The 26,017-nt window shown below is 36.8% G+C and overlaps 1 protein-coding gene across 2 annotated transcripts in view; it reads left to right on the top strand.

The window, feature by feature from the left end:
• The window catches only part of FAM210A (family with sequence similarity 210 member A), a 41,153-nt gene extending 25,905 nt beyond the window's left edge, over nt 1-15,248 (top strand). For both annotated transcript variants that reach the window (XM_019718711.2, XM_074340429.1), the window contains 3 exons: nt 3,617-4,124; nt 9,373-9,484; nt 14,037-15,248. In XM_019718711.2, coding sequence (XP_019574270.1) covers nt 3,649-4,124; nt 9,373-9,484; nt 14,037-14,270 — 822 coding nt within the window. In that variant the 5' untranslated portion in view covers nt 3,617-3,648 and the 3' untranslated portion in view covers nt 14,271-15,248. The remainder of the gene's footprint in view (nt 1-3,616; nt 4,125-9,372; nt 9,485-14,036) is intronic.
• The last annotated feature ends 10,769 nt before the right edge of the window (nt 15,249-26,017 follow it).

The following is a 26,017-nucleotide window of genomic DNA, read 5'->3' as shown; positions in this document are numbered from 1 at the left end:
TTTTAATTTCGTGTTTAATTTAAAATTTAACTCATTTCTTGGGTCATGTTTCATTAGGAAGCTTTCACCATGTGTCTTGGTCTACTCAAAGTTGTCACTGTCTCTTCTAGAAGTGGATGTATAGCTTAGTGACCCAGCATGGGCCTGGGATCAAACTAGGTTTGAACCTCAGCTCCTCCACTCACCAGTTGATTGACATTGGACAAGTTATTTACTCTGTGCTTCAGTGTCCTCAAATATAAAATGTTGAGAGTAGTCCCTCCTTCATAGGATTGTTATGAAAATAATATGAGTTGATACATATAAAATATTTACTAAGCACCCGTCACATGGTAGGGGGCTCAGAAACATCTTACCATAATGATGGATGATACCTTTGCCACCATCCTGACTCTGGCATTGAATCAATTTGCTGGGCTTATAGAAATGATCCCCAAATTCATATTGTCAGGTGTGACCTGCCTACAGGAGATTCTGATTTATTTGGTCTCGATGGAGACTAGTAATCTGTATTTTCTCACTACTTACACTCTCCTGCAACATCCTAACCTCCTATGATTCTGATGCCTAGCCTGTTTTGGAAGCCACTAGCCCAGAGGTTTCTCAGGGAACAAAGGTGAATCTTAGTCCAAGAGGTAATACAAGGATGACCCTTGAAGACATTATGCTAAGAAGCCAGTCACATACTGATTCCATTTATATGAAATGTACAGAATAGACAAATAGAGACCGAAAGTAGAGTAGTGATTGCCTAGAGCTGGGAGGGTGAGGGAATGGTGAATCACTGCTAATTAACTTGTGTAAAGGATATGTGGTTTCTTTTGGGGGTGATGAAAATGTCCTAAACCTAGATCATGGTGATGGTTGCACAACTGTGAATATACTAAAAATCATTGAATTCTACATTTTAAATTAGTGAATTGTATACTACGTGGATTATATCTCTCAGTAAAGATGTTTTTAAAAATAGGCAATAAGTGGAGAATATAAAAATAATTTTTTAAAATGGGAGGTAGTTGGGAAAACCAGGAGAGAGGGTGCAGACTGGAAGCTTGGAAAGAGGAATATTGTTTTATTTGTTTTAATCTTTTTTCTTTCACTTTATTCACACACACAAATACCTAATAATCTAGTTATCTGAAAGTTAGACTTCTGGGAGCTTTAACTACTGGAAAACTGTCCTGTAAAGGAAATAGGTTTAAAAAAAAAAGAAAGTCTAGAGTTCAGCAAACACTTGAACTCTAAAGCCATGGATAGGAATCATTCAAAGATAATGGTGCTGGAGAAAAGCCTCAGAATAAATCCACTAAAATAGAGACCAAAACATTCATAATAAAAAGCTTGAAAGGAATTTTTTTGTGTGTGAAAAATTAAGGTAAACTTGATAGTTTACAAATTTTACGTTATAATTCCAGCTGAGCTAATTTTTAGAATAAACAAACACTTGGTATTTTCCCCTTGGCATAGGCATAGCATACATTTATAGATAAATGTAAAGATGTAGATTGTGGAAAAGTAATACATCCTTTACTCAGTGTTTGACTTTCACAACAAATAAGTCAGTTTTGTAAAAATAATTAAGAGCTTAATAGTTTTTCTCTATAGCCTTTTTTAGTCATCTAATAATTTAAATCATTCTTTATTTGAAGCATGTGTCTTCATCCCTGTGTCTTTTTCTCTTTGATTGTTAACTGGTCTGGTTTTTCAGATTGTTACTTGACATGGTCTTTGCTTTTGATTGTAGCAATCTCCAGCATCACTTTTGTTTTTTATTAGTTTCAGGTGTACAAAACAATGTAATAGTTAGACATTTATATCCCTCACAAAGTGATAACCCCCTGTCCCCAATCTACTATCCCTCTGACATCGCACACAGCTGTTATATTTCCACTGTCTCTCTATTTTTTACGCTGTACTCCACTTCCTGTGACTATATACATATATATATTAAATTATAGTTGACATTCATTATTATTTAACTTCAGGTGTACACTGCAGTGGTCAGGCATCTACACCATCCATGAAGTGGTCTCTCTAATAAGACAAGTGTCCATTGGATACCCTACAAAATCTTTACAACATTATTGATTATGTTCCCCATACTGTCTTCCGTATCCCCGTGACAATCTTGTGGTTTCCAGTTGTGCTTTCTAATCCCGTCACTTTCTCCCTCATCCCCACCCCCTCTCCCATCTAGCAACCCTGTTTTTCCTCTATGTCTCTGAGATTGTTTCCGATTAGTTTCTTCTTTCTATTCTTTAGATTCCATATATAAGTGAGATCATATGGTATTTATCTTTCTCTGTCTGACTTAGTTCACTTAGCATAATGTTCGCTAGGTCCATCCATATCGTTGCCCGTGGTAAGATTTCCAGCATCACTTTTAAAGGCTTCATGGGAGCCTATTTGTTTCAGTTTCATTTCCCAGCTCATTTTTGCATTGTGTTGTTGGATTATCTGTGAGAGCCTGAGAGGAGCTAATATTAATTATTAAACAGGGAGGGATGAATCAGGGAATTAATTTTATAGGGGGACAGTTTATGAGTGGATGTCTTTATATGATAGTCAACTTTGTACCCAGATAACAAATATTCATGTAAAATGGAATAGCTGTATTTAATTGGAGTGGTAACTTACTGGGGTGCTAACCAAATCTTGTTGACTCTTACTTAGTATACAAAACAATAAGATTATCTATTCTCAGTATATTAGAAGTAGTAAGGTGTGGGGTGGGGGTGGAATTAGGGTCAGGTGGCACTGCCTGATGTTGAGAGAAGGGAACTGATTTGATATATAGTAACGCATACTATAATTCTATTTTACCAGTAGGCAAACCTGTGTCTACAGAGGCCAAGTAATTTGCTCAAAACAATACCACTCTTACCTCGGTTGGGTCCATCTCATTCCAAAGTCCGTGTTCTTTTAAAATTACGTTATAACTGTTCTGTAAAATTACAATAAGACTATCCAAAAAGTTTCAAATATCTGGAAAAGTCCATCTATCTTCTCACCAGCCAATAACATGTTATTTACAGTTTTATATAATTTAGTCTAAAGGCATTATAGGATGGATGATACTGATATCAACTTTTCATTAGACTGTAACATTTGTAATAGCACTTACATGGTGCTTGTTAGTTTACAAAAGTGCTTTTACATCAGAAATTTCATATAATTCCTATAACAACCCTGTGAGATAATCCTCGTTTCACTAGTGGACTTGGTTTTGGTGTCTAAAAGGGAATTTCGTGGACTTACGTTCCCAAAACACTTGAGCCCAGGTCTTTTGCTTCCAGATCTTATGACTTTTCTGTTACATTACATCCCTTCTTTGTAGAATAACAGAGTACCCTATAAATATCCCTTTTGTAGTAATAAAGTAGCCTCAAAACATTACCCTACATGATGTCTGCTGGACTCCTTTATCATACTTAAATGATGTGTTTTAATGAGATTTCAGATTGTATTATATTAGAACTGTATACCTTAACGTTAATTTTGGGGATTTGGTAGCAATGTCTATCCTTTTACTCCTAATAGTTAATGATTTATTTTTAAGTGGATTGGTTTAAAATGGAAATCTGTATAATCTAATTTTTTAATCTGATCTCTGTAGAAACTGAAATCCATCAATCACCGTTCTTAAAAATGCAATGGAATGTACCAAGGACTGTATTCCGACTGGCACATAGGACGTGCATGGAACAACATAAAGCTGGTCTTTTTGGACACTGTCAAAATATAATGGGACCATTACTTTTTTATAAAGCTGAATCCAGAGTAGTTTTGGTACAGGGCCCTCAAACACAGTGGCTGCACTTAACTGCTGCCCAGTGTGCTGCAAAGGAATGGAAGCCATTTGATCGTCATTCACCACAACCAGGGGTCCTTCACCATAAACAGTGGGAGCAAGATATTTTGTTGAGAAGGTTTATATCATCCAATACCACATCTCCAGGAACTCCTTCAGAAAAAAAGGAAGAACCTGATCCTTTACAAGACAAATCTATTAATCTTTATCAACGGTTTAAGAAAACATTTAGACAATATGGAAAAGTTTTGATTCCAGTTCATCTAATAACTTCTGGTGTTTGGTTTGGAACATTTTATTATGCAGCCATGAAGTAAGTTTTTGCTTGGTTGAGTACCTTTCCCTGTTTTATCAGAATGTTAATCTTAATTGTACTAATGAAAGCCTTAAATAGTTTTTTAAATGCTTGGATGTCTTTAATTGATAGAGGATGACTACTTTTCATAAATTTTTCACATTTTAATAATAACTAACATTTGCTTACTGTGTACATCAGGCATTGCTAAATTTTTTTACTGTATTATCTCATTTAATCCTCAAAACAACCATATGAAGCAGGTGCAATTATTTTCATTTTATTTAATGAGAAAACAGATGAAGCAAAAATAAGCCAAAATAATTTAGCCTTTCCCAAAATAATTCAGAGTCTGATTTCAAAGCCCATTCTCTTAATCACTGTGTTCATCTCCTATCATCATTTAGGGTAGCACAGAAATAAAATCAGATTTCAGAAATTTGGTAGCACCATGAGCTCTGTACTTACATATTCTTAAAGTGTTCATAAATAAAATATCTAGTATTTTTCCACATGTATGATTTTAGTGGGAAATTAGTAAGATATTTTTTCCAAAGCCTGTTATAGACACAGAATTGAACAAACTGCAGACTTATGTTTTAATGTTATTTTAATGTTTTAATGTTATTTTTTTTTTATATTACTCATATGAGTACTTTGATTGGTGTCAAAGTATAATAATATCTTTTATTCTGATCAGAGTTAATTTATTGTACACTTGAAATTTTGTGAAGAGGGTAGATCTCATGTTAGGTGTTCTTACCACAATAAAATAAACTTAAAAAAAAAAAAAAGTTAATTTAGTAGGCCTAGCCTCCAGATACAGTATTATAAAACAGAATTTCTAAATGTACCTTTCTTCTTAAATTCTGTTCCTTTCTTTTAAAGTAAGTTATATTATTCACACTGTTTTAGGAGTAGCAGGAATACACATAGAAACAGCATCCCCAATGAATGCCAGTCCGTTTCTGCCTCTAGTAGAACTCAGTGGGTGCCAACCTGTGCCTGTTCCTTTGAACCTACGGTGTGGACTTTTCTTGTACTGGTCTGGTCGTGACCAGGGCCAGTGACCTCATTTTCCTGAGGGCACAATGTAGACCACTTTGACATTTTAGTAAACTCTCCTGATGGGTCTAGAATTGTGTTATACTTTCCAAAAGTCCACTAATTTTCAGTGTTTGGTTATATTTTCTAACTTGATATTAAGGTATTAATAAAATATGGTAGTTTTGTATAGCTCACTCATTAGAAAAAGCTTATTATCTCCTAAGTTAAAAGGTGATGGAATGGAGATTGTATTAGTTTGGTGCAAAAGTAATTGTGGTTAAAAGGTTAAAAATTGCAAAAACCGCAATTACTTTTGCACCAACCCAATACTTATTCTTGAGAAACAGTATTATAGATGTTTCTTTATAAAAGTTCTGAAAGTTTTTTTTTTTAAAAAAAACCTTGCGTAATTGATGCTGTTCTGTTTCTCTCCACATCTTTCTTTCCATTGTGTTTCTGTTATTCAATTATATCCTTCTTTATGTATCATTTTTTAAGAATTTTTCCTTTTTTCACAGAAGGTCCTTGTGTATATAATTTATGGAGTTATCTCTGTTTATTAATGACATTTTCTGGACATTTACAATATTTATAGATGTCTTCAAAACGTAGTCTTGTTTTTTAACAGAGCCCTTAGTTTTTTAACAGAGCATAAAATCATGTACCATTTTAAATAAAAATTATTATAGGCCTTCAGTTTTTCTACTTAATTAATGGCTTTTTATATGTTAAATTTTCTTCTTTTGAGCCATTGAGGATTTTTCTGATTCAATATTGTGGGAGATGATAGGAGTAATACTTGTTTCTTCTGCCTTCCTTAGGTTGCCCTTGATAAGCATTCGCCTCCTGGCATTAGAGGGAGAAATCTTAAGTTTTTAATTAATTGAATATGAAGGTCTCATTTGGACTATTAAAAAGAGTGCTTTTGTTCCATTTACTTTTCTTTGCTTTCTTTAGTTAAAGACTTCTATAACTATAAAAGCAGATCCCAAATAACCTAGTGATACTAATTCTTCTTAAGATGTTTTCAGTGCTATCGGGCACCTGAGACAGTTGTGACATTCTGCTATCCCCTGGAGAATGCACCGTTCTTCATTTTGTCTTTACCCCCTCTTTTTCTGAAGAATGCTTGTGTTTAAGCATGGTGGTAAGACTATCCACTTTAAAAGCATATCCTTTCTCCATCACAACTTGTCTTTTGGCTATTTGCTAACATATGAATTTGGTGCCACACTCACCACTACTACCCAGCTATGACTACCCGTCCAGTTCTGTTATAGCGGCATGTCATAGCTAATTTGTACTATGTAGGATGTGTTGCTTCTGAGAACAGTCCTTAATGTTTTTATTAAATCCTTAATATTTCAGAAATTGAAAGTTGATTTGTTCTAAGTGAAGATCTTATTTCAAGTAATAATTAGAAAATAAAGATTTAGGATATGTTCAAATGGCAGTTTATCTTTCATTGTGAGATGATTTTATTGTAAAATTGTAGTTGACTGTATTAAATACAGCTTTTTCAATTCAACTGACAAGAGGCTGGCTTTATTTTATTTTATTTAGTTTTAGCTGGAAAAAGTTCTCTGTTATTTGCTTGTTGCCTCCTAACTATTAAAAGAAAGAAGAAAAAATAGTTTGTAACTTGAAGAATGAACATTTGAAGTCATACTGCATTGCTGACCAGTGTTTGTTTTAGTCACTCTGACAACTAGCATTACTGCCTTACTAGTCACCATAAAGCAAAATGCCATTCTTTATTTAGTTAATTCGGTGATAAATATCTCAGGCTTTTGAAACATTTTATTTCAGGGAGATCTAAATTGTGCATGCTGATAGATTTTATTTTAGCCTAAGCTTTGTTGTCACATCTATCTGGCAAAAGCTTGCAGATATCTTATGTCTTCTAACCAGAAGTGTGATGATGGTTTTTGTCCCTGAGTTTAGATGCCTCATGTTTTGAGCCTCAAGTTCCTAAAGCTATAGGTCCACTTGGAGGCAAAATCCCAACTGATTTTTACTGCATTTTATCTAGACTGTGAATGTATGTGCCTTTGTCCTTGCGTGTTTCTACATCAGTAGAAATATCCATAAAGCTGGCAGTTTGTGAAGCAGATTGCTGTCAGGCTGTGGGAAGTTCAGAGTAAAAAGTGACAAAAAGTGGATATTACTGTTTAAATCAGATCCTCGTTAATATTTCAAATTTAGTAATTCCAAAGAAAATGAAAGTTATTTTTACTTTTTAAAAAGTCAAATCATCAAATCAGTATTTTAGAAATAAGTGGAACCAGGTACTTGCTGGTTTATTTTACAAAGGATACTTATGCAAGGTGTCTGAGGTAGTTTGATCTTTTTGATAGTTTTTTAAAAAATCACCTAATTTTGTCTTTTGGCCAAATGTTTGTCTTTTTTCCCCCTTCATGATTGTTGAATATGTAGATTTTACATACTAGGCTTAGTCTAAACTAGCAAATGATTAATGAAATAATTTTATAATTGTATTGGTATAGGAAAATATCATTAGCATGTTGTGGTAGGATGTTACTGTACGTAGTGACATATTAAATCTATAGAATAGTCTTTGTGGTACTAAATCTTGCTTTAATGGGATTCTGTCTATGAAAGACTTTAATAGGAACTGCTGGTGGAGATAGAAAAAAACATTTTAGTTTTGATTTGTAGTTGATGTTTTCACTAAACTCTTTAAAGGTTTCTTCATTTATCTGGTTTCATCTTGTAGATGATAGGTAATTTTCCTTGTTAATCAGCCATATCTATTGAGAGTAGTCCCTAGTTTGTTAGTATTATAGTGAAATCACAGAGAGGGACAACTTTTTGTCAGTTACCCAAATTATTTTTGATATTAAAAATAATTTAGGCGTTTGCAACTACCATAATAATAATGGGTCCAAGCAATTTGCTTTCTGAATTATAAAGAGAAAGAGTATGTTTATGATGGAGCAACCTGTAGACCCTACCTTTAACCAAGAGTCAAACTTAACACCAGTAATGGAACAAACTGACATTATATGGCCCCTGCTGATGCACTGAGAGGAACACAGAATTAACTGTGCAGCTTTCCTGTTGAAAAATGTTTAACCAGAATCTAATCACATGAGGAAACAATCAGATAAATCCAAATTTTTGACATTTTACATGCAACTGGCCTGAAAGCTTCAAAAAATCTCAGTGTCAAGAAAGACAGCCTGCCTTCCTCTTCAACAAAAAGTTGTGGGGAACATTTCTAGAGAAAAGGAGACTAGAGAGACATAACAGGATAGCATTAAGGGACATACTGGGACAATTCATGAAAATTTAATATTAAATAATATATTATTCTATTAATTATGTACTATTGTGTATGTTAAATTTCCTGGTATGATAATTATGTTTATGTAGGAGAAGCACAAAACAAGAGCCTTGTTCTGATATAGAGGTGAAAGGTTTCAATATCTGCAAAACTGTACAGTAGATGAGAGAGCGTGCACACATGCATGCAGTGCCAATGTAACAAAATGTTGATAATCAGAGGAAACTAATAATAAATTAGGGCTTAACAGCTCAGGTTACAGATTATATCGGCCTTCTCTCCCTCCGTCCAAAAACTTGTTGCAATTTTCAGTAATTGTTTCTTTACCTGCCTTTTAAGTTTGATAATAGCATAGAAGCATCCTTGTAGAATAATTGAAGTTTTCACAACCCATAGAATCATTTATTCTTTGCATGATAACATAATAAGTAATGTTATATCACTTGCTTTTGCAATGGTAGTATATAGCTTGACGTGTAATAGTAGAGGTAAAAATCTTAGGTCTTGAAGTTTGAGTTGGAGCATTCTAAGGAGGTGGTGTTTAGTTGAGAAAACTAAGATCAGGTAAATGATTCTGATCCTTTTCTGTTAGGTTGCTTAAAGATATTAATTTTGTTCTGATAAATGCATGTTTTTCTGGATATGCCAATTAGGGCTGTCTTTGTGCACAAGAAGTTGCACACAGTAAGATACAGCATGAGACACTGATATTTATGTACATATTGTTCTTTTAGAGTGAAATTAAAGTGCTTGATAATGCAGAATTGACTTTTAAACAAAATTTGGTTTTGGTTTTTTTGGATAGTCTTTTGAAAAAGTTTATCCCTAAAAGTTTGTGTGTGTGTGTGTGTGTGTGTGTGTGTGTGTGTGTGTGTATACATATATATAAATTACTTTCTGTTTTTTTCTTAGAGGAGTGAATGTCATTCCTTTTCTAGAACTTGTTGGGTTACCTGACAGCGTAGTAAGCATTCTGAAAAATTCCCAGAGTGGAAATGCACTAACAGCATATGCCTTGTTTAAGGTAGGTATTATTGTTATAAATGGATTGCTCCTTACCCTTAACCAGTGTGACCTGCTCAGTTCTCTGGAAAACTCCACGTTAACACCCAATAGTTCTCTTTTGTAACTTAAAATATTATATTTCATTTCTTATATGTTTAATGATTAAAATTTAAAAATTTTAAGTGTAAATAAAATGATGTTTGTGGAAGAAGTGCTTTGAAAATAGATCATTCATAACCCACTGTGATTAAATGTGAAATTTCAGAATTTCCAAGGAAGATGTCATCTGTTTGACATTTTTCCTATTGATAGTATATTAATTTTCCTGACTCAGACATCCACATGCCACCTGACTTATTTGTGAAATTTAGCATTTATTTTGTTTATAATAGTCTATCTTCTTAGAATAAGTAAAATAGTAAAGTTTAATTCAGATTGTTGTATGTGATAAACCTTAATTAGACTTATTGTTAGATGGTATGTATGTTTCATTTTAGAAGTTCATAGTCTTTATAACTGTTTTCTGAATTTAGACAATGACACCTTTAGATGGTTTCTACACCTTGGGTCTTTATTTCAGAAGAGGAGACTCATTGTAAATGATGGAATTTAGCCATATTAATCTCATTTTTCTCAATTGACAAATAATTATGAGGTTCTTTGTAGCTTCATCCTAAGAAAGGAAATAGGTAGAAAGCATTTGGAAACTACATGTTATTTTATTTCTATTGTATAAAAATAGTTAGAATTATGGTTATATAATAGTACCCAAAAGTAAAGATGTTTTATTTTGTCATCCTCATTAAATCCTCTGAAATCTTGGGAGATTCCCTCTTTTATTATAATTTTGACTAGAGGGCTAAAGCTTAATTGCTGAGTTTTTCAACGTTAAAACTTGTTAAATTCATAAATTATCAAGTTTCTAGTTACAATGGGTATAATTTAGCCTTAGTAAATTGAACTATCATGATGATGATTTAAACCATTTCCCTAATTATAATTGTTCCTTATCCCATACTCCCATAATGTGTGTAGCTCTTATGTAATTCATATCACAGTCTGTGTTACTTTTATTTTTTAATGTTTGTTTTCTTTATTTGATTATGAGTGCCCAGGAATTCAGAATCGTGTCTTCTTTCTCTTTGTGTTTTCAGTATGCCTGTTATTGTGCTTTGTAGGCAAATCAATGCTCAGTGCATTTTTATTGTGTTGGACTTGAAACATGAAGCTACACATGTAGGTAGATTAATGTCAGCAGTGTTTCTTCTCACCATTCCTCTGGGACATGGGAAATGTGGAGGGGGATTCTCCTGGGTATTTACTGTAACCCACAGGTTTCTCAAGTAGAGCAACAAACATTGAGATTTATTGCTTCAATAAGGCAAAGCCCCAAAAAGAGGTGTGGCAAATATGAAAAAAACAAACAAACCTGTAATTCCTTGTGGCATTGGTTAAGATGCCCTCATAACCCCCTTGCACTATCCTTGAAATGTATGGTAGTTTGAGTTGACAAAAATTTGTTGAGCCCCTACTATGTGCCAAGTGCCAATTCTAGGTACTGGGAATACTGTAATTAAATAGGACAGTACAAAATACCTGCCCTCGTGGAGCTTATATTCTACTGGTAGGAGGCAGTTGGAGAGACAGAGAAGGTAAAGTTAAGGAAAAGACACACACGCACACACACAGTGTATTTAGATGGCAGTAAGTGCTAAGAAGAAAGAACAAACCAGTGATGGAGGATGTGTTTGTGTTGTTGTTTGGTGTTTGCTTGTTTGTTTTTCAGAGGGGTGGGTTACAAGAAGGTGAGAATGTTAATCAATTAGCTGTGTGGGAGAAGAGCATCCTGAGCAGGGGAAAACGAAGTACAAGGTCCTGAGGCTGCAGGATACCTGGAGTATGTGAGGGAATGGTGAGGAATCAGTGTGGCTGTGATGAGTGAGCAGGGACACAGGCAACAGAGTGGCCAGATCAGGGCGTCCTGACGGGCCATTGTGAGCACTCTGGTTTTTTACTCTGAGAAGATAGAAGGTCTCTGTGCAGTTCTGAGCATCTGACTTATTTTAACAAAATCACTTTGGCTGCTGTATTGAAAACAGTCTCACAGAACAAGGGTCGAAGCCCAGAGACCTGCCAGGAGGTCATTGGAGCAGTCTGGGTGAGAGCTGATAGTGGAGGAGAGGCGGTAAGAAGTAGGTGGATTCTGTCAACAAAATAAAGAGGCAACCAACCAAATGGGAGAAGATATTTATAAACGCCTCTGATAAGGGGCTAATATCAAATATGTAAGGAACTCATACGACTCAACAACAAAAAGACAATCCAATTAAAAAAATGGGCAGAGGACATGAACAGAAACTTCTCCCAATAAGACATACAAATGGTCAACAGATATATGAAAAAAATATTCAACTTCACTAGCTATTAGGGAAATGCAAATCAAAACCACAATGAGATATCACCTCACACCTGTTAGAATAGCTATTATGAGCAAGGCAAATAATAAGTGTTGGAGAGGTTGTGGAGAAAAAGGAACCTTCATATACTGTTGGGAATGTAAATTGGTACAGCTACTATGGAAAAGAGTATCCAAGTTCCTCAAAAAATTAAGAATAAAATTACCACATGACCCAGCAATCCCTCTCCTGGGTATCTACCCCAAAAATCTGAAAACATTTATCCGTAAAGATATATGTACTCCGATGTGCACTGCAGCTTTATTTATGGTAGCTAAGACATGGAAACAAAGTATCCTTCGATGGATAATTGGATAAAGAAAGTGTGGTATATACACACAATGGAATACTATTCTGCCATAAGAAAAGATGAAATACTGCCATTTGTGACAACATGGATGGATCTTGAGATTATTGTAAGTCAGACAGAAGAAGTCAAGAACCATGTGTCTTCACTCATATGTGGGATATGAAGGCGACAAAGGAACAAGACAAAGAAACAAAAACTCATAGACACAGACAACAGTCTAGTGGTTACCAGAGGGTAAGGGGGGAGGGGGTGATAGAAATGGGTAAAGGGGGTCAAATATATGGTCATGGAAGGAGAACTGACTCTGAGTAGTAAACACACAATGTGATATATAGATGATGTAATACAGAATTGTACACCTGAAATCTATGTAGTTTTGTTGACCATTGTCACCCTAATAAATTAAAAAAAGAAAAAGAAAAAGTAGGTGGATTCTGGATATATTTTGAAAGTATCTTACAAGTTTTGGGCCTGAGCAATTGAAGAGTAGAATTTTCATTTCCCGAGATGCAGACAACTTTGAGAGGAGCAGGTTTGGGGTGGGACCATTGATCATAAAGAGGTCAGTTTTGAACAAATGACATTCTGAGATCTGATTAGACCTGAAGTTGTAAATGATTAGGTAGTTGTATACATTGGAATTTAGGGAAAAGGCTGAGACTGGAAATCTAAATTTAAAAATCATCAAAATGGCACTACAGACACGAAACTGGACAAGACTGCTGAGGGAGTGAGGTAGGTGGGAAAAAGAAGGAGTCCAGGCACTGAAAGTTGTCCCACTGTGTTCAGAGATAGATGACAGGAGGAGCAGTCAGCAAGGACGACTAGAAAGGGGCAGCCTCTGATATGGAAGGAAACCAGGCAGGTGGGGGCCTGACAGCCACGTGGAGCAAGTGCACCAAGGAAAAGCTGCCTTAGGTGGTTCTCATTGTTCAGGGACCTCTGTGCTCTGTGAGGAGAGCAGTTTTTGTGGAGAGGTGGGTTGAAAAAGCTTAGTAAGTTCAAGAGAAAATGAAGAGGAAAATTGGGGGTGGAGAGCACATGCAGCTCTTTCAAAGAGTTTTGGTATCTGGCACACCTACAGTTAATACTGCGAATTTTAATAGAAAAACTTCAGAATGGATGCAGACTCTGCTTTTATGATTCTCTTTGACCAGTTTGTCTACTATTTAATTTTGGTTCTTACGTCTCTGATCAGAGTTAAACCTGTGCATGTTTGCAACACATGTACCATTTTACCACTTGTTGGCCTCTTGGAGGTTCTGGTTGGGATTCCAGGCCCAAAGCAGATTATAAGTAGGAAGGAGCATAAAGACTAAAAAAGTCAAAGGAAAGAGATTTGGAAGTGAAACTAAATTCACTAAAGAAGAAATACTAGATCTGAGCTTGCCTCTCGCCATCTGAAGTAATTTGGTTCTGGTTTAATTCTCGATAGTGCCTGAGGGTTGTCAGGGTTTTAAGGAATAGAGAGAGACCTGTGTACCTTTGTTGTTGGTAGTGGTCCTGAGCCCTCTTTGCTTTCCCAATGAATCCACTCCCCATCCTCTACCCCCACCCCCAATTCACTAGCATGCGGTAACAGACTTCAGTGCTGCCACTGCGAACATGCTGTAATCCTGAGTCAGTGTCTGAGTGATGAGTATTTGTACAATCAGCTTACAGATGAAGTGCCCTTGTTAGGAGGGAGAACCACGTGGGATGTAACTATATTAGCCTTAGAAAGCAATAAAGTAAGTTCAGATTGTTTTTGCTTAAGACGATAGTCATAATGGGGTATTGATCTGCCTATTTGCCTTTTCCTTCAGATTGCAACACCTGCCCGATACACCGTGACTTTGGGGGGAACCTCCTTCACTGTGAAGTATTTGCGTAGTCGTGGCTACATATCAACACCGCCTCCTGTTAAGGAGTATCTACAGGACAGGATGGAAGAAACAAAGGAGCTTCTCACAGAGAAAATGGAAGAAACAAAGGATAGACTCACTGAAAAATTACAAGAAACCAAAGAAAAAGTTTCCTTTAAGAAAAAAGGGGAATAGGATGCCTTATATAACAGGTTATAGACAATTCCTGCACTTTAACCCTTTGGAGACTACGGACAAAGATACGTGCTCCTGATTATATTTTTGGTTTGTTGCCTAAATATACTAGTTCTCTGAGGGTTAAAGAACTAAGATACCTTTGTAACATTAAATGTTGCTAGAAAAATCAGTGTTTTTTGAAAAAAAAAATGAACCCAGTATAAGAATTTTACATCAGTAGCTGAATTAAGATGTGGTTAATGTCTTATAAGTCAGAGCTCTTTCAAGGTCTGCAGAAACATACTTGCTTTATGGTTTGTTGCAGCCATAATTTAGTCATACGAGGCAGTTGACTCCTTGAATAGCTGATCTGGCCCAAACAGGATGTCAGCACTCGGTCTCCATCTTTATGTTATTCGCTGAGATTATACTATATTCAGTTCTCAATGTGGAGACAAACTGTTTTCAAAACTGCCTTTGAATGAGAGGAAATGTAGTGTTTCTATAAAGAGTGTACAACAATTACCATTTAAAATACAGACTTTATATGAAGACAGTTGAATAAAAATTGAGTCATTTTTATGTAAATAAGATGTGTTGGTTCTATGTATATGAAAAAAATTGACCATTTAAAAATGATTTTTCTCTGAAGCTTGTAATCAAATTTTTTAAAGCAAATATATATGGCCATAGTACTTTTTCACCTAGAACATAAAACTGTGACTTGTGTCCTCTGCATCTAATTTCTCAGAGAAAAAGTGAAAATGATTATACCTTTATTGTTGACATCAGATTATCTTAAGCAGTAACTCAAGCTTGTGGTTGTCAAGCAAATACAGGTTTGGAAGGATGGAAAATGACATCGAGGTTGTCACGGAGCTGACTCACTCTTCTGTCGTGTGGTAGGCCTTGGTCTCTACAAGCCAGTGCTCTTTCCTAGTTTCTTTGTTCCAGAGTTAATGTTGATGTCATTATGGAATAAATTTTTAAATTGTAGCTGCTGCTTTTCCCATTATATTGAAATATCCTTGCTTGAGCATTTTACTTGAATTTCTTATATTATCTGCTTGAATGAAATCCAGCCTTTGTCAGACGGGGAAAGTTGCCATGAGTGTGTGTGTTTGTTTGAGGATGTCTGTGTCTGTTTCCTTTTGCTTTAACTGCTTTTACTTCAATTATGATCCTTGAATTGATATTTGGAAGAGGGAATGGCCTCTTTCTAGGTTGTCTAGATTGTCAGAGGGATTGCCAGAAGCCATCCTGCAGGAGTTATTACTGTTTGGCAGGATTTTTATATTTAATATTTAGTTTGGCCAAATCTGGAAAATACTTTAAAGGGAAAAAAGTGTTTACATTTGATATATCTAATCATTATGTTGGAACACTTCTTAAATTAATACACTGTGGTTGGAATCTTTCTTTGCGGGGACGTAGTATGGAGTAGTGAGAGGACAAGAGCTGTTGCTCTGCCACTTGTAGTCTTTTTTTTTTTTTTTTTTTTTAATTTTATTGGGGGATATTAGGGGACATTGTGTTTCTCCAGGGCCCATCAGCTCCAAGTCGTTGTCCTTCAATCTAGTTGTGGAGGGCACAGCTCAGCTCCAAGTCTAGTTGCCATTTTCAATCTTTAGTTGCAGGGGGCACAGCCCACCATCCCATGCGGGAATAGAACCAGCAACCTTGTTGAGAGCTCGCGCTCTAACCAACTGAGCCATCCGGCCACCCCTCCGGAAGATCAGCGGCAGCTCGTCTTCAGTCCATTATGGAGGGCACAGCTCACTGGCCCATGTGGGAATCGAACCAGCAACCCTGTTGTTCAGAGCTCGCAGTCTTAACGAACTGAGCCATCCGGCCACCCCTGCCACATGCAGACTTAATCAGGAGAATGGTTTGTCTCCTAATACAGAGTTGAACATGTGATTTGAAATTAACAGTACATTTTCAAATCTAAATACAATTGACATTTTAACTTGTTTATTAAATAATTCACATTTTTTTGCAGATATTAAATACATAAGTATAAACACATTGCTTGTTTATTTTTTCTTTTTTTTTTTTTAACCACTTGAGACTTTGCCTGTGTTTTAAAATCTTGTGTAATATGGAACTCTTTCTTTTAAAACAATTTCTTTTCACTCTGCAAATTGCACAGGACTTATTTTTCAATGCGGATAAATTGTGGATTCTTAGAAGTCACTAATAATCCTGAGACTAAAATTTATTTTACTGAGTATCCACCTTTTATTTAGTTCATTTGAGTTTTGTTGCCATCCAGTTTCATAATTGTGTTGTGTTTATCCAGTATAGAAAGGGAGATTCTGATGAGTGCTTCGAAATTCACTAATGATAAGTTCTCTGTAGATGTGAGAAGTTCTTTTGTCATTATTTGGCATCAGAGATATTTGTATCACATCAAATGCTATTGCTAGCGTATTGCTAACCTAGTCTTTAAGGCAAGCTACAAATAGCTTACAAGGAGACACTTGTAATATGTTGTATCAAGTTAAATAAATTGTTAAGCTACACGGAGAGTAAATAGTTTGCAATATAAATAATAAACCCCATTTCATTTACAATCAACCTTATCCTTTGGATTAATTCACCCATAACTTCTGTGAACTATGAGAGCAGTTCTGCATGTCTGTATTTAAGTAGGATGTGTTGACATGGTAAGGAGGGGGCTGTGACTGAGATTTAACTTAAATAAAGTGGGTGAAAAGGGTTTGCTCAGCGAATTAACAATTGAAATGAAAAAGATTAGGTAAGAGACTTAGTTTGTTGAAGAATAATAGCAAACAAAGCCAACCTTTTAAAGTACCAAAAAATGTCTTTCATTGAAAACAACCTTTCGTATATAAGTACTGTTCACAGATTTCAACAAAGGAGAAAAAGAATGCATATATTGAGTTTACCTTCTAGTAATGAAAATAATAAAATTATGCCTCAAAACATAATCTTCAGTTTATTTATTGTTACAAAATCTGCCCCCATTTATATACAAATGAAAGATATTACTATAGTTCTTTATGCTCCCGGATGAAATGGAGCTTTTGCCTGTCTTATTTCAGTGATTTTAGAAGATAATTCCAGGAATTTAAAAGATCATAATAGTTTGGGCAGAAGAGGTATTTGAGGAAAAGAGGCAAGTTGTATATTAGAGCCATCTGGTTTTTTCCTTTGTTCTTTCCACGGGGTGCAAGCCATCTTCAGGATTCCTTAACCAACTCAGACATTGTAAACAAGGCCACTGTAGAATGCAGCAGAATAAGGTGATGGGAATGAAACGGACAGAAGGTGATTTTAGCAAATGAGGCAGAAAAAGTGAGTGTACCTTTTGTGGTATTTTTGAGGTATAATTTTGACAAAATATATGTGTGAGATACACATTTCTGAATTAAAGGGTTCTTTCTGAAAAATACTTGTTTTCATGGTAATGTAGACATATTTCTTGTTTTGGTTACAGTCCACTTTTTTAACTGGGGACCTTCATTTCAGATTTTCAAAACTGAGTTTCCATATGGCCTAAAGAACATTAAATGTTACCAAAGTTGGTTGGAAGTATTTTTCAGTATTAAAAGCTTACTGTTAGGTTGGTACAAAAGTAATTGTGGTTTGCAATTATTTTTAACCTTTTAAACCGCAGTTACTTACTTGACTTGACAACGTAATACTTACTTGACTTTATCCATGCCATAGTCTGCAGTGCATCTGATTTTATAGGTCTAGATCAGGGGTGTCCAAACTTTTTTCAACGTTTTTTACCAAGGGCCATATGCGGTAAAATATACCAACAGCTGGGCCACTCACTCGAGGGGAAGTACATATTGCCTCACCTGGTTTATTTAAGTAAACTAAATATATTTTTGGAATTTGCTGTGGGCCAATTAACAATGGATTGCGGACCGCAGTTGGCCCGCGGGCCGCAGTTTGGACACCCATGGTCTAGATGCTCAAGTGGCACAGAAGCGTCCATATGGAAAAGTATGGACCTCTCTGCCACCTGTGAGTTTAACCACCTGAACTAGAAATCTATAGAACCAGAGGTATGTACTTTTAATTATTCTGCAAACATGAACTTTGTTCAGTCTCTCATTGGTTCATCTGTATGTTATGTAATATCACGTTAGTATTAAATGGTATTCCAAAAGATTCTGCATCATGTACCTGAAGGTGCAATAGAGTTAAGATTGCATTCTTTTTCTCTGAGAGACTTCAGTGGTCTAGGGGACCCACTCCTTCTCTGAATTCATCTTCAGCCGTGAATTTTGGACTGGCCTTCTGATTCTTGAAAGATCTTTCTCCTGCACTTGGAGCTTGTAACATACGAGGTCGGACAATTAAGTTGGCGAACTCATCCTGGAAAAAGTACTACATACCTCATTGCTGAATATCACTACAGTCACCTTCGAAGTGCTCCCTTTGAGAAACTATGCACCAGTGCCTAGTCCACCCTTCAAAGCAATTTGGGAACTTTTTTCTGGAATGGACATCAGAGCTGTGATATTACCTTTGATGGCCTAAATGTCATCAAATTATCTTCCTTTCAATATTTCCTTTCTCTACGGGTAAAGAAGAATTCACTTGGGGCCAGATCAGGTGAGTAGGAAGGGTGTTCCAATACAGTTATTTGTTTGCTGGCTAAAAACTCCCTCACAGACAGTGCTGTGTGAGCTGGTGCCTTGTCATGGTGCAAGAGCCATGAATTGTTGACAAAAAGTTCAGGTCGTCTAACTTTTTCATGCAGCCTTTTCAGCACTTCCAAATAGTAAACTTGGTTCACTGTCCAGCTGGTACAAATTCATAATGAATAATCCCTTTGATATCAAAAAAGATTAACAACATCGTTGCAACAAGTTCATGAACTTAATTGAGTTAGGCCATTTGGATATATTTTTCTCTCTGAGATTTTTCCTTTGCAACTTCTGTGTCAAGTGGGTTTATTTTAACTAGAAAAAAACAAGTTTTTAATTGTCTTCTTCAGGGTTAGGCTTTGAAAATCAAGCTGCATTCTTCCCTATGCATCATTGACAGTCACAAACAATAATAATTACAGATTGTAATTATCTTGTGACAGTTATCTGGCTATTTTGATAAGAATGATCTTCTTAGTAGAAAGAATGCATCTTGATTTCAGAAATGTCAGGGCAGAGTATAACATTACACCTCTTTATTCTGATCACTTAATTGGACAGTCTTCGTCAGGCGGTACACATGCGTCATTCTCAGACTATGTGGTTTCTCTTTATAGATAAGAGTACTGGCGGAGAATAAGACCAAATAGAAGATACTTTCACATTGTGTCTTCTGTGGGACAACATGGTCCATAAGAGCAGAAGTCGTAGGAAGGTTAAAGGATGTTCCACTTGCTGCCCAAATCAAAATATATCCTCATTCTGGCTTAAAGTGAGGATTTGATAGAACCTGTTTTCTTTCTCTCCCTCTTCGTTTCTCTATCCAGCTTTTTCTGTTTTGAATTTTGACCAATGTAAATGTTAGAAAACTCTCTTTGAGATGAGATAGAAAAGGCAAATTTGCACATGAGTGTGTTTGACTTTCTGTGCAGTGGCATACCAGTTCTCCCTCCCCATCTCTAGTGGGCAGGTCCACACGGACTGTTCTTTATAAGAGTGGGACAGCAAACTTGCCATTGTTCCCTGACTTTTTAGTCAAGTACATGATGAAAGTCAGACTTTTATTCTGTCATGCTAATTCCATAAAGTTTAAGCATATGACATATGAAATAATGGTGATTCTTTATCTTCCCTGATTGGTATACAATCAGATGTTTTAACTCCTTAATACTGGAATTAACAAAAAAAGAACAGCAATTTCTCCATATACACAAATGTCTCAGTTATTACCTTGTCTGTACCTCTAAATTCCAGATTTGAGATTCTGTAACGACTGAGCTATATTTTGCTTGTGTTTTATTGAGTTTGAGTAAATATTTTCTTTGGACACTTAATATGGGAACTTGTCACTGCTGCTTTACTTTTCTAAAAATAGTGGTTACTTTGGTTCTCTCTTATGCTCGGGGTGCCAAAAGTGAGGTCTGAAGTCCTCAAATGCCAACTGTTCTGACTGCCCTTCAGCTCCATCTAGAGATAGAATTACAGGGCTCGGTTGCCATGGTTCTTCATCAACATGTACTTTTTTATTCCCCTATTAGAGAAGATGCAGGATATGGTAGGTGGTAATTTGCATTGCTCATAGAAATAAGGTCAGAAATAAAAGACAAGTCTTAGTTTCCCCCCAAAGCTGAAAATATTATCAAACACTTTAGTCCATAAAACCTAATGCGACTTTAGTTGAGAAATCTAGACCATTTAGTAACTGCGTTATTTTGGAAATATTTTAGATTAATAGGAGTTTTGAGTCATAAACCCTAAGCTTATAGAGATTTTACATAGAATTTTGCCTTTAGTGATTCACTCTAGAACACTGAGGCCAATATTTTTAGTTGAAGAAACAGGCACAGGAAAGCTGGAAGTGAAATTCAGATCTCAACTCCCAGTTTAGTATTTTTCCTCTCATTCAGGCACTGAGCTAAAGCAAGTCCATGCTTTGGAACTTTTGAAATATTTTGTATTTTTGGATTTAAAGCAAATTTATTTATAATATTCTTTACCCTCTCCTGCTGCTGGTGCCTTCCATTTTGGGGTTTTTTTTTACTTCATAATTTTTCTTTAATTCTTTTAGATTCTACTATTTTCATCTTTTCTTTAAAATGATAGGAAGAGGAGAGAGTAGCTCTTCTGCTTTCTCATTTATGACGATAGGAAGGAAAATCCATTCATTTCTTATGCTTCAGCTTCATTTTCCTCACAGACTGAGAGATGGGGAAAGGTGCACTGGCCAGTTCAGTGCTGGCATCTTGTTACTACCTATGTTGACCTTGGCAAAGCAGTAGCTATTTTCAAATACCTAAATCTGCTTGAGAGCAAGTAATCTAAACATTGGTAATTAGATTTAGTCTTTATACATCTGTACAGGTTTAATATTTCATATATCCAAAGAGGATTTGATCTCAGGAAATACACCATTGACCCCTTGATAAAAAGTGAGTTTGCTTTTCCCTGTTGCCCCGATGTCAGCCAATATTTGTAGCATATTTGAAATCAGCTCAGATTGGAATTTTCCATTTACTTGGGTCCAATCACTGGAACATCTGAAATGATCAGAAAACGTATTTGTGGAAAATTCTAACACTGAGAAAGAAGTTCAGTATATCCCTGATTAAGACGTAGTTTTCACTAAAGGACAAAGGTTGACCTCTCTGGATCTCATGAAAATATGACCAACCTTAAACCCTGGCATTTCACAGCCCATGTGAACAGCTCTGCAATACCATGAAGTGTCGTAGAGAGAGGCTGTGTTCTTCATAGTGTCTTGTTGTTACGTGGGCTCTGTGCAGGGGATAGTGCTTAATGGACCTGATAGGATACAACTTACTGTGCTGCACTTGCCTTGTGTCCCTCTGTGACTCATGTGGGTAGCATGTGTGCACACTTCACGGAAACAGTGAGGGTGGTGAGAACCAAATATGCTTCTGTCATGGGCAGCAGATTCTCTGAATACAGAGGCCTGGGTGGGTTGAAACATCTCGCCTCCCCCTTTCCTTTAGCTGCACTTAGCTGAAACGCTTGCAGAGGTAGACTAGCAGATGGTGAAAAAATTGTCAATGTTGAGAAATGCAGAACATATATGTTTAGGGGATGTTGATGTTAGGCAAAAGACAGTGCTTGTGGATAGTATTCCAGAAGAGCAATTGTGCCAATATTAGCAAAGAGAGTGAAGAACGTGGCATAAGTTCTAGATATGAAAAGACAGAGGTGCCCTGAAGTGCAAGATCCCAGCACTAGGAGCCTGAGGTTCATCCAGGGTCCACTTCAGGCCTAAACTGGGGAAATAAAGAGAACGCTAAGTAACAATGCGCAAATCAACATTTTTAACCATTTATTCTCCCTTTGGAATTTCACATTTTATTACTAAAGCTGTAAGAAACACTAACCCTATCCCCCACCCGCAATGTGGTTCATTAACCAAAAATTCTGTATACGAGGTCTGACAATTAAGTTGGCGAAACCATCCTAGAAAAAGTGCTACATACCTCATTGCTGAATATCACTATGGTCACCTTTGAAGTACTCTCCTTGGGGAGCTATGCACTGATGCCAGTGCCTAGTCCACCCTTCAAAGCAATTTGAGAACTTTTTCTGGAATGGCCATCAGCGCTGTCATATTACCCTTGATGTCCTGAATGTTATCAAAATGTCTTTCTTTCAATGTTTTCTTTATTTTCCGGTAATGAAAGAAGTCATTGGGGGCCAGATCAGGTGAGTAGGTAGGATGTTCCAATACAGTTATTTGTTTACTGGCTAAAAACTCCCTCACAGTGCTGTGTGAGCTGGTGCATTGTGATGCAAGAACCATGAATTGGCGAAAAGTTAAGGTCATTTTCATGTGACTTTTTCACGCAGCCTTTTCAGCACTTCCAAATAGTAAACTCGGTTAACTGTCCAGTTGGTACAAATTCATAATGAATAATCCCTCTGATACCAAAAAAGGTTAGCAACATTGTTGTAACAATTTAGCTCAAACTTCCTATGTCTAGAATAATGGGGAAAGAAACAGATGTATTTTAATTAAAACCTATGGGAAGGAAGTTTCAGGCCTAGTGATTTAGTCTTCACCATTACGTTGGGTATTCCAACCCTACATAGCACTAATTGCAAGAGCATTAAAATTGGTGCCTGTTTCTTTCACTGACATTTGAAGCTACAATTGTTAATATAGAGAGTCTTCCAGGGCACAGTGCTGTTTACAAGTTTGTAGTAATTGGACAAAACGTTTTTAAAATTAAACCTAGAATATTAAAGTTATAGCAAAGCAATAACAGCTTCCTTCTTTGTTGAGGACCCTCCGTGGCAAGCATATCCCCTCCTTCAGTCTTCCCCATCAGTGTTCCTGTTGTATAGATGACATTTAAACACAACTGCCCATCAGGGAGATTAACTTGAGCCAAAGCTAATATTTGACTCACCCAGGTCTGTAGGCTCCAGTCTATGCTGCCCTTTAACTGTAAATAGGAAATCTCACAGAAGTGGCACAGATACTAAATCACTTTTGAGTCCCATGCCAAAGTCGGGTGTGACAAACGGAGCTCTCGCTCAGGCAGCTGCTCAGGGTAGAGAACAGGTGAGGGAGTGGGGTGGCCACCTTGCCACAATGGGAGAGACCAGAGCTTTGTCCTTTGGTTTCAAAGCATGCTTACTCTGTTTGCTAGTGTAGCTAGGACATTTTATACTTACAGATGCCTGGTAGCAATAGTGACAATACAACTCTATAAATGCAAATGGCTTTGTCAACAGGTTAAGTTATACCAGAGCTACTATATACGACTATTTGTAAATATACCAGGGGTGCTAAAAAAATGTATACACATGACTTGTATTCATATTTTGTTATTGGTATATATTATTACAATATTAATAGTTTTTTCCCTTTCTTAAAATGTGTATATATATTTTTTGGCAACCTCTGTATATAAATGCTTCCTGGTAAGTCCTTTTGAAAATACATTTCAGTCACCACTGTGCTGTGTTCCAATGATTAAAACTAGTAGTTTTTGCATTACTGAATTTTTTTTAAAAAGAGCGTGGAAAGTAGGGTGAATAAGGTTTGCACAGATTAGGGCAAAAGCTGAAGTCTGGACAGAAACATGGCATTAAAACAAAGAACTTTACAAAGGCAAAGTTTTAACGTTTTGGCTGCTATTTTAATGTGCATTTTTATTAGAATCCATTCAGAGCAAAACATCAACACAGTGTAATGAGAGAAGTCAAATTATGATGTTCTAAGTAACAGACTCATTATAAACTATTCTGTACAAGTATCACAGTCAGAATATGGAGTTTTATTCCAAGACTCACTATGGGCTCTGAAAGACTCTGGAGGATTTTCCTTGGTGTGCCCTCGTGTCTAAGTGTCTCCCTAAGGGTGCAGGCAGAGGGCAGCCTTAGGAGTGTGACTCCTAGTTGACTTGCTTAGCCACCAGCATCTTTGCTGCTTCACAAACAAGCTAATGAACAGAGTAAGCCAAGGAAGGCCAGACATTGGAGGGATTTGGGATCCAGTGTAGGCATGATTCGGCAGCACTGAAATCCAGTGGAGAGCTCCCCACATTTCCAAGTTGGGGCATAAGGAGGCCTGGGCAGAACTGGAGACCATCTTCAAGGAGAGGAGGTGTTGGCCTCCGTATATGTCCTGTACTGAGTGTAAGCCTATCTGGAGAAACTGGGTCCAGAGCTTGACAATTTTCTCCCTGGCTAGCAGTGCCCAGTGCTTTCAAGAAGTGTGGTGTGCACTGTCGCAGAGGCATGAGAGCCCCACTCCAGTACTCCTTGGTCACTGTCATTTCAGCTCCAGCCTAGGCAGGCAGTTCTTGCATACACTGGCCCCTTCCAGGCATCATTTACCTGTATTTTTCTGCCTCAGGCTTTCTGAAGTTTTCAGAGTTTGTTCAGTCCACAGCTAGGGCGCTGAGAAGATAAACCCAAAGGGCAGCCCTCAACAGTGGAGATTATTGTCCTCGCCTCCTATCCTTTAAAGGCACAGCCACCATGATTTCTTGGCGCCAAAGTAGCCCCTGTTGCCTAGAGTGGAAACCACTGTGAGCACCTTTACTGTCTTCTCTCTCCCCACTTATTCACCTGCTTCCTCCCCTGGGAACAGCTCTGGGTAAGCCACCTGCATCCAGATCCTTGACTCAGCCTTTGCTTTCAAGGAACCCCACACTGAGACAGCTACCAGATGACACTTGCTACAGACACCTTATGGCAGACAGGGAAGGAGGTTTCTGTGCTGTTTCCATTGTGACAGTAGACCCCGGGGCTTACTGAATAGAATCATCACATAGGAATCTCAAGTCCTGAATCCCCCTGTTCTTTCTGTGCGGAACTTTCTCCATGAGGAAGATTTACACTAGTCTTAGCTTCACTCGGGGAGAGCAATTTTGGAGAATATTCTTTAATATTTCTCAAGTGACCTGAATAAAACTACAGAATTTATTCTGGAGCATAGTGTGGTTTATCAGTGACTATTTGCTGTTTTAAGGAAAAGAAATCCTCTTGTAGCTATTTTCCTCTTTGTACGTAGCTTTCTGATTCCCTTTCTAAAATAATCTTAATTCAGAATCCAAAATGGGTGTTATGACTAGGGTTTTTAGCTCATACAATTATTTAAATGGTATCTTTTAAGATTTCAGTTTCCAAAGTTCATTACTAACATACAGATGAAAAAAAAATGTATTTCCTACAACTATGCTAAGCTCACTTATTCTAGTAGTTTGGTAGATTGTGTGAGGTTTTGTACATATTCAATCATGTCATCTGTGAATCCATATACTTATTTAGAGCTTAGAGATAATACTATTCTAATCTCTCAGTGCGGGAAATATAGAGTACTTTTGCTACATTATCATGAACTGAAAACCTCTAATGATAAGGACCTTAACCTCTGAGGGTGTCTGTCCTGCTGTTGAACAGTTCTCATTGTTAGGAGTCTTGTTTATGCTTTGGGCTGAGCTGACTTCAGTTTCTCTGTGACAGCCATCCAGAAACTTGAAGACAACTACAAATGCCTCCCCAGGCACCTCAGCTCTGGTGAAGCAGTTGTCAGTGTCTCCTCTCCTGATGAGACCTGAGGATGACCCTTGAATGTTCTGTGGAGAACACAGAATTGAGGAAAGAATCATATGACATGGT

The sequence above is a fragment of the Rhinolophus sinicus genome, linkage group LG09 (genome assembly GCF_036562045.2).
Source record: "Rhinolophus sinicus isolate RSC01 linkage group LG09, ASM3656204v1, whole genome shotgun sequence".
Classification (NCBI taxonomy): domain Eukaryota; kingdom Metazoa; phylum Chordata; class Mammalia; order Chiroptera; family Rhinolophidae; genus Rhinolophus; species Rhinolophus sinicus.
The sequence above is the reverse complement of the archived record's forward strand: the minus strand, read 5'-3'. Positions and strand labels throughout refer to the sequence as shown.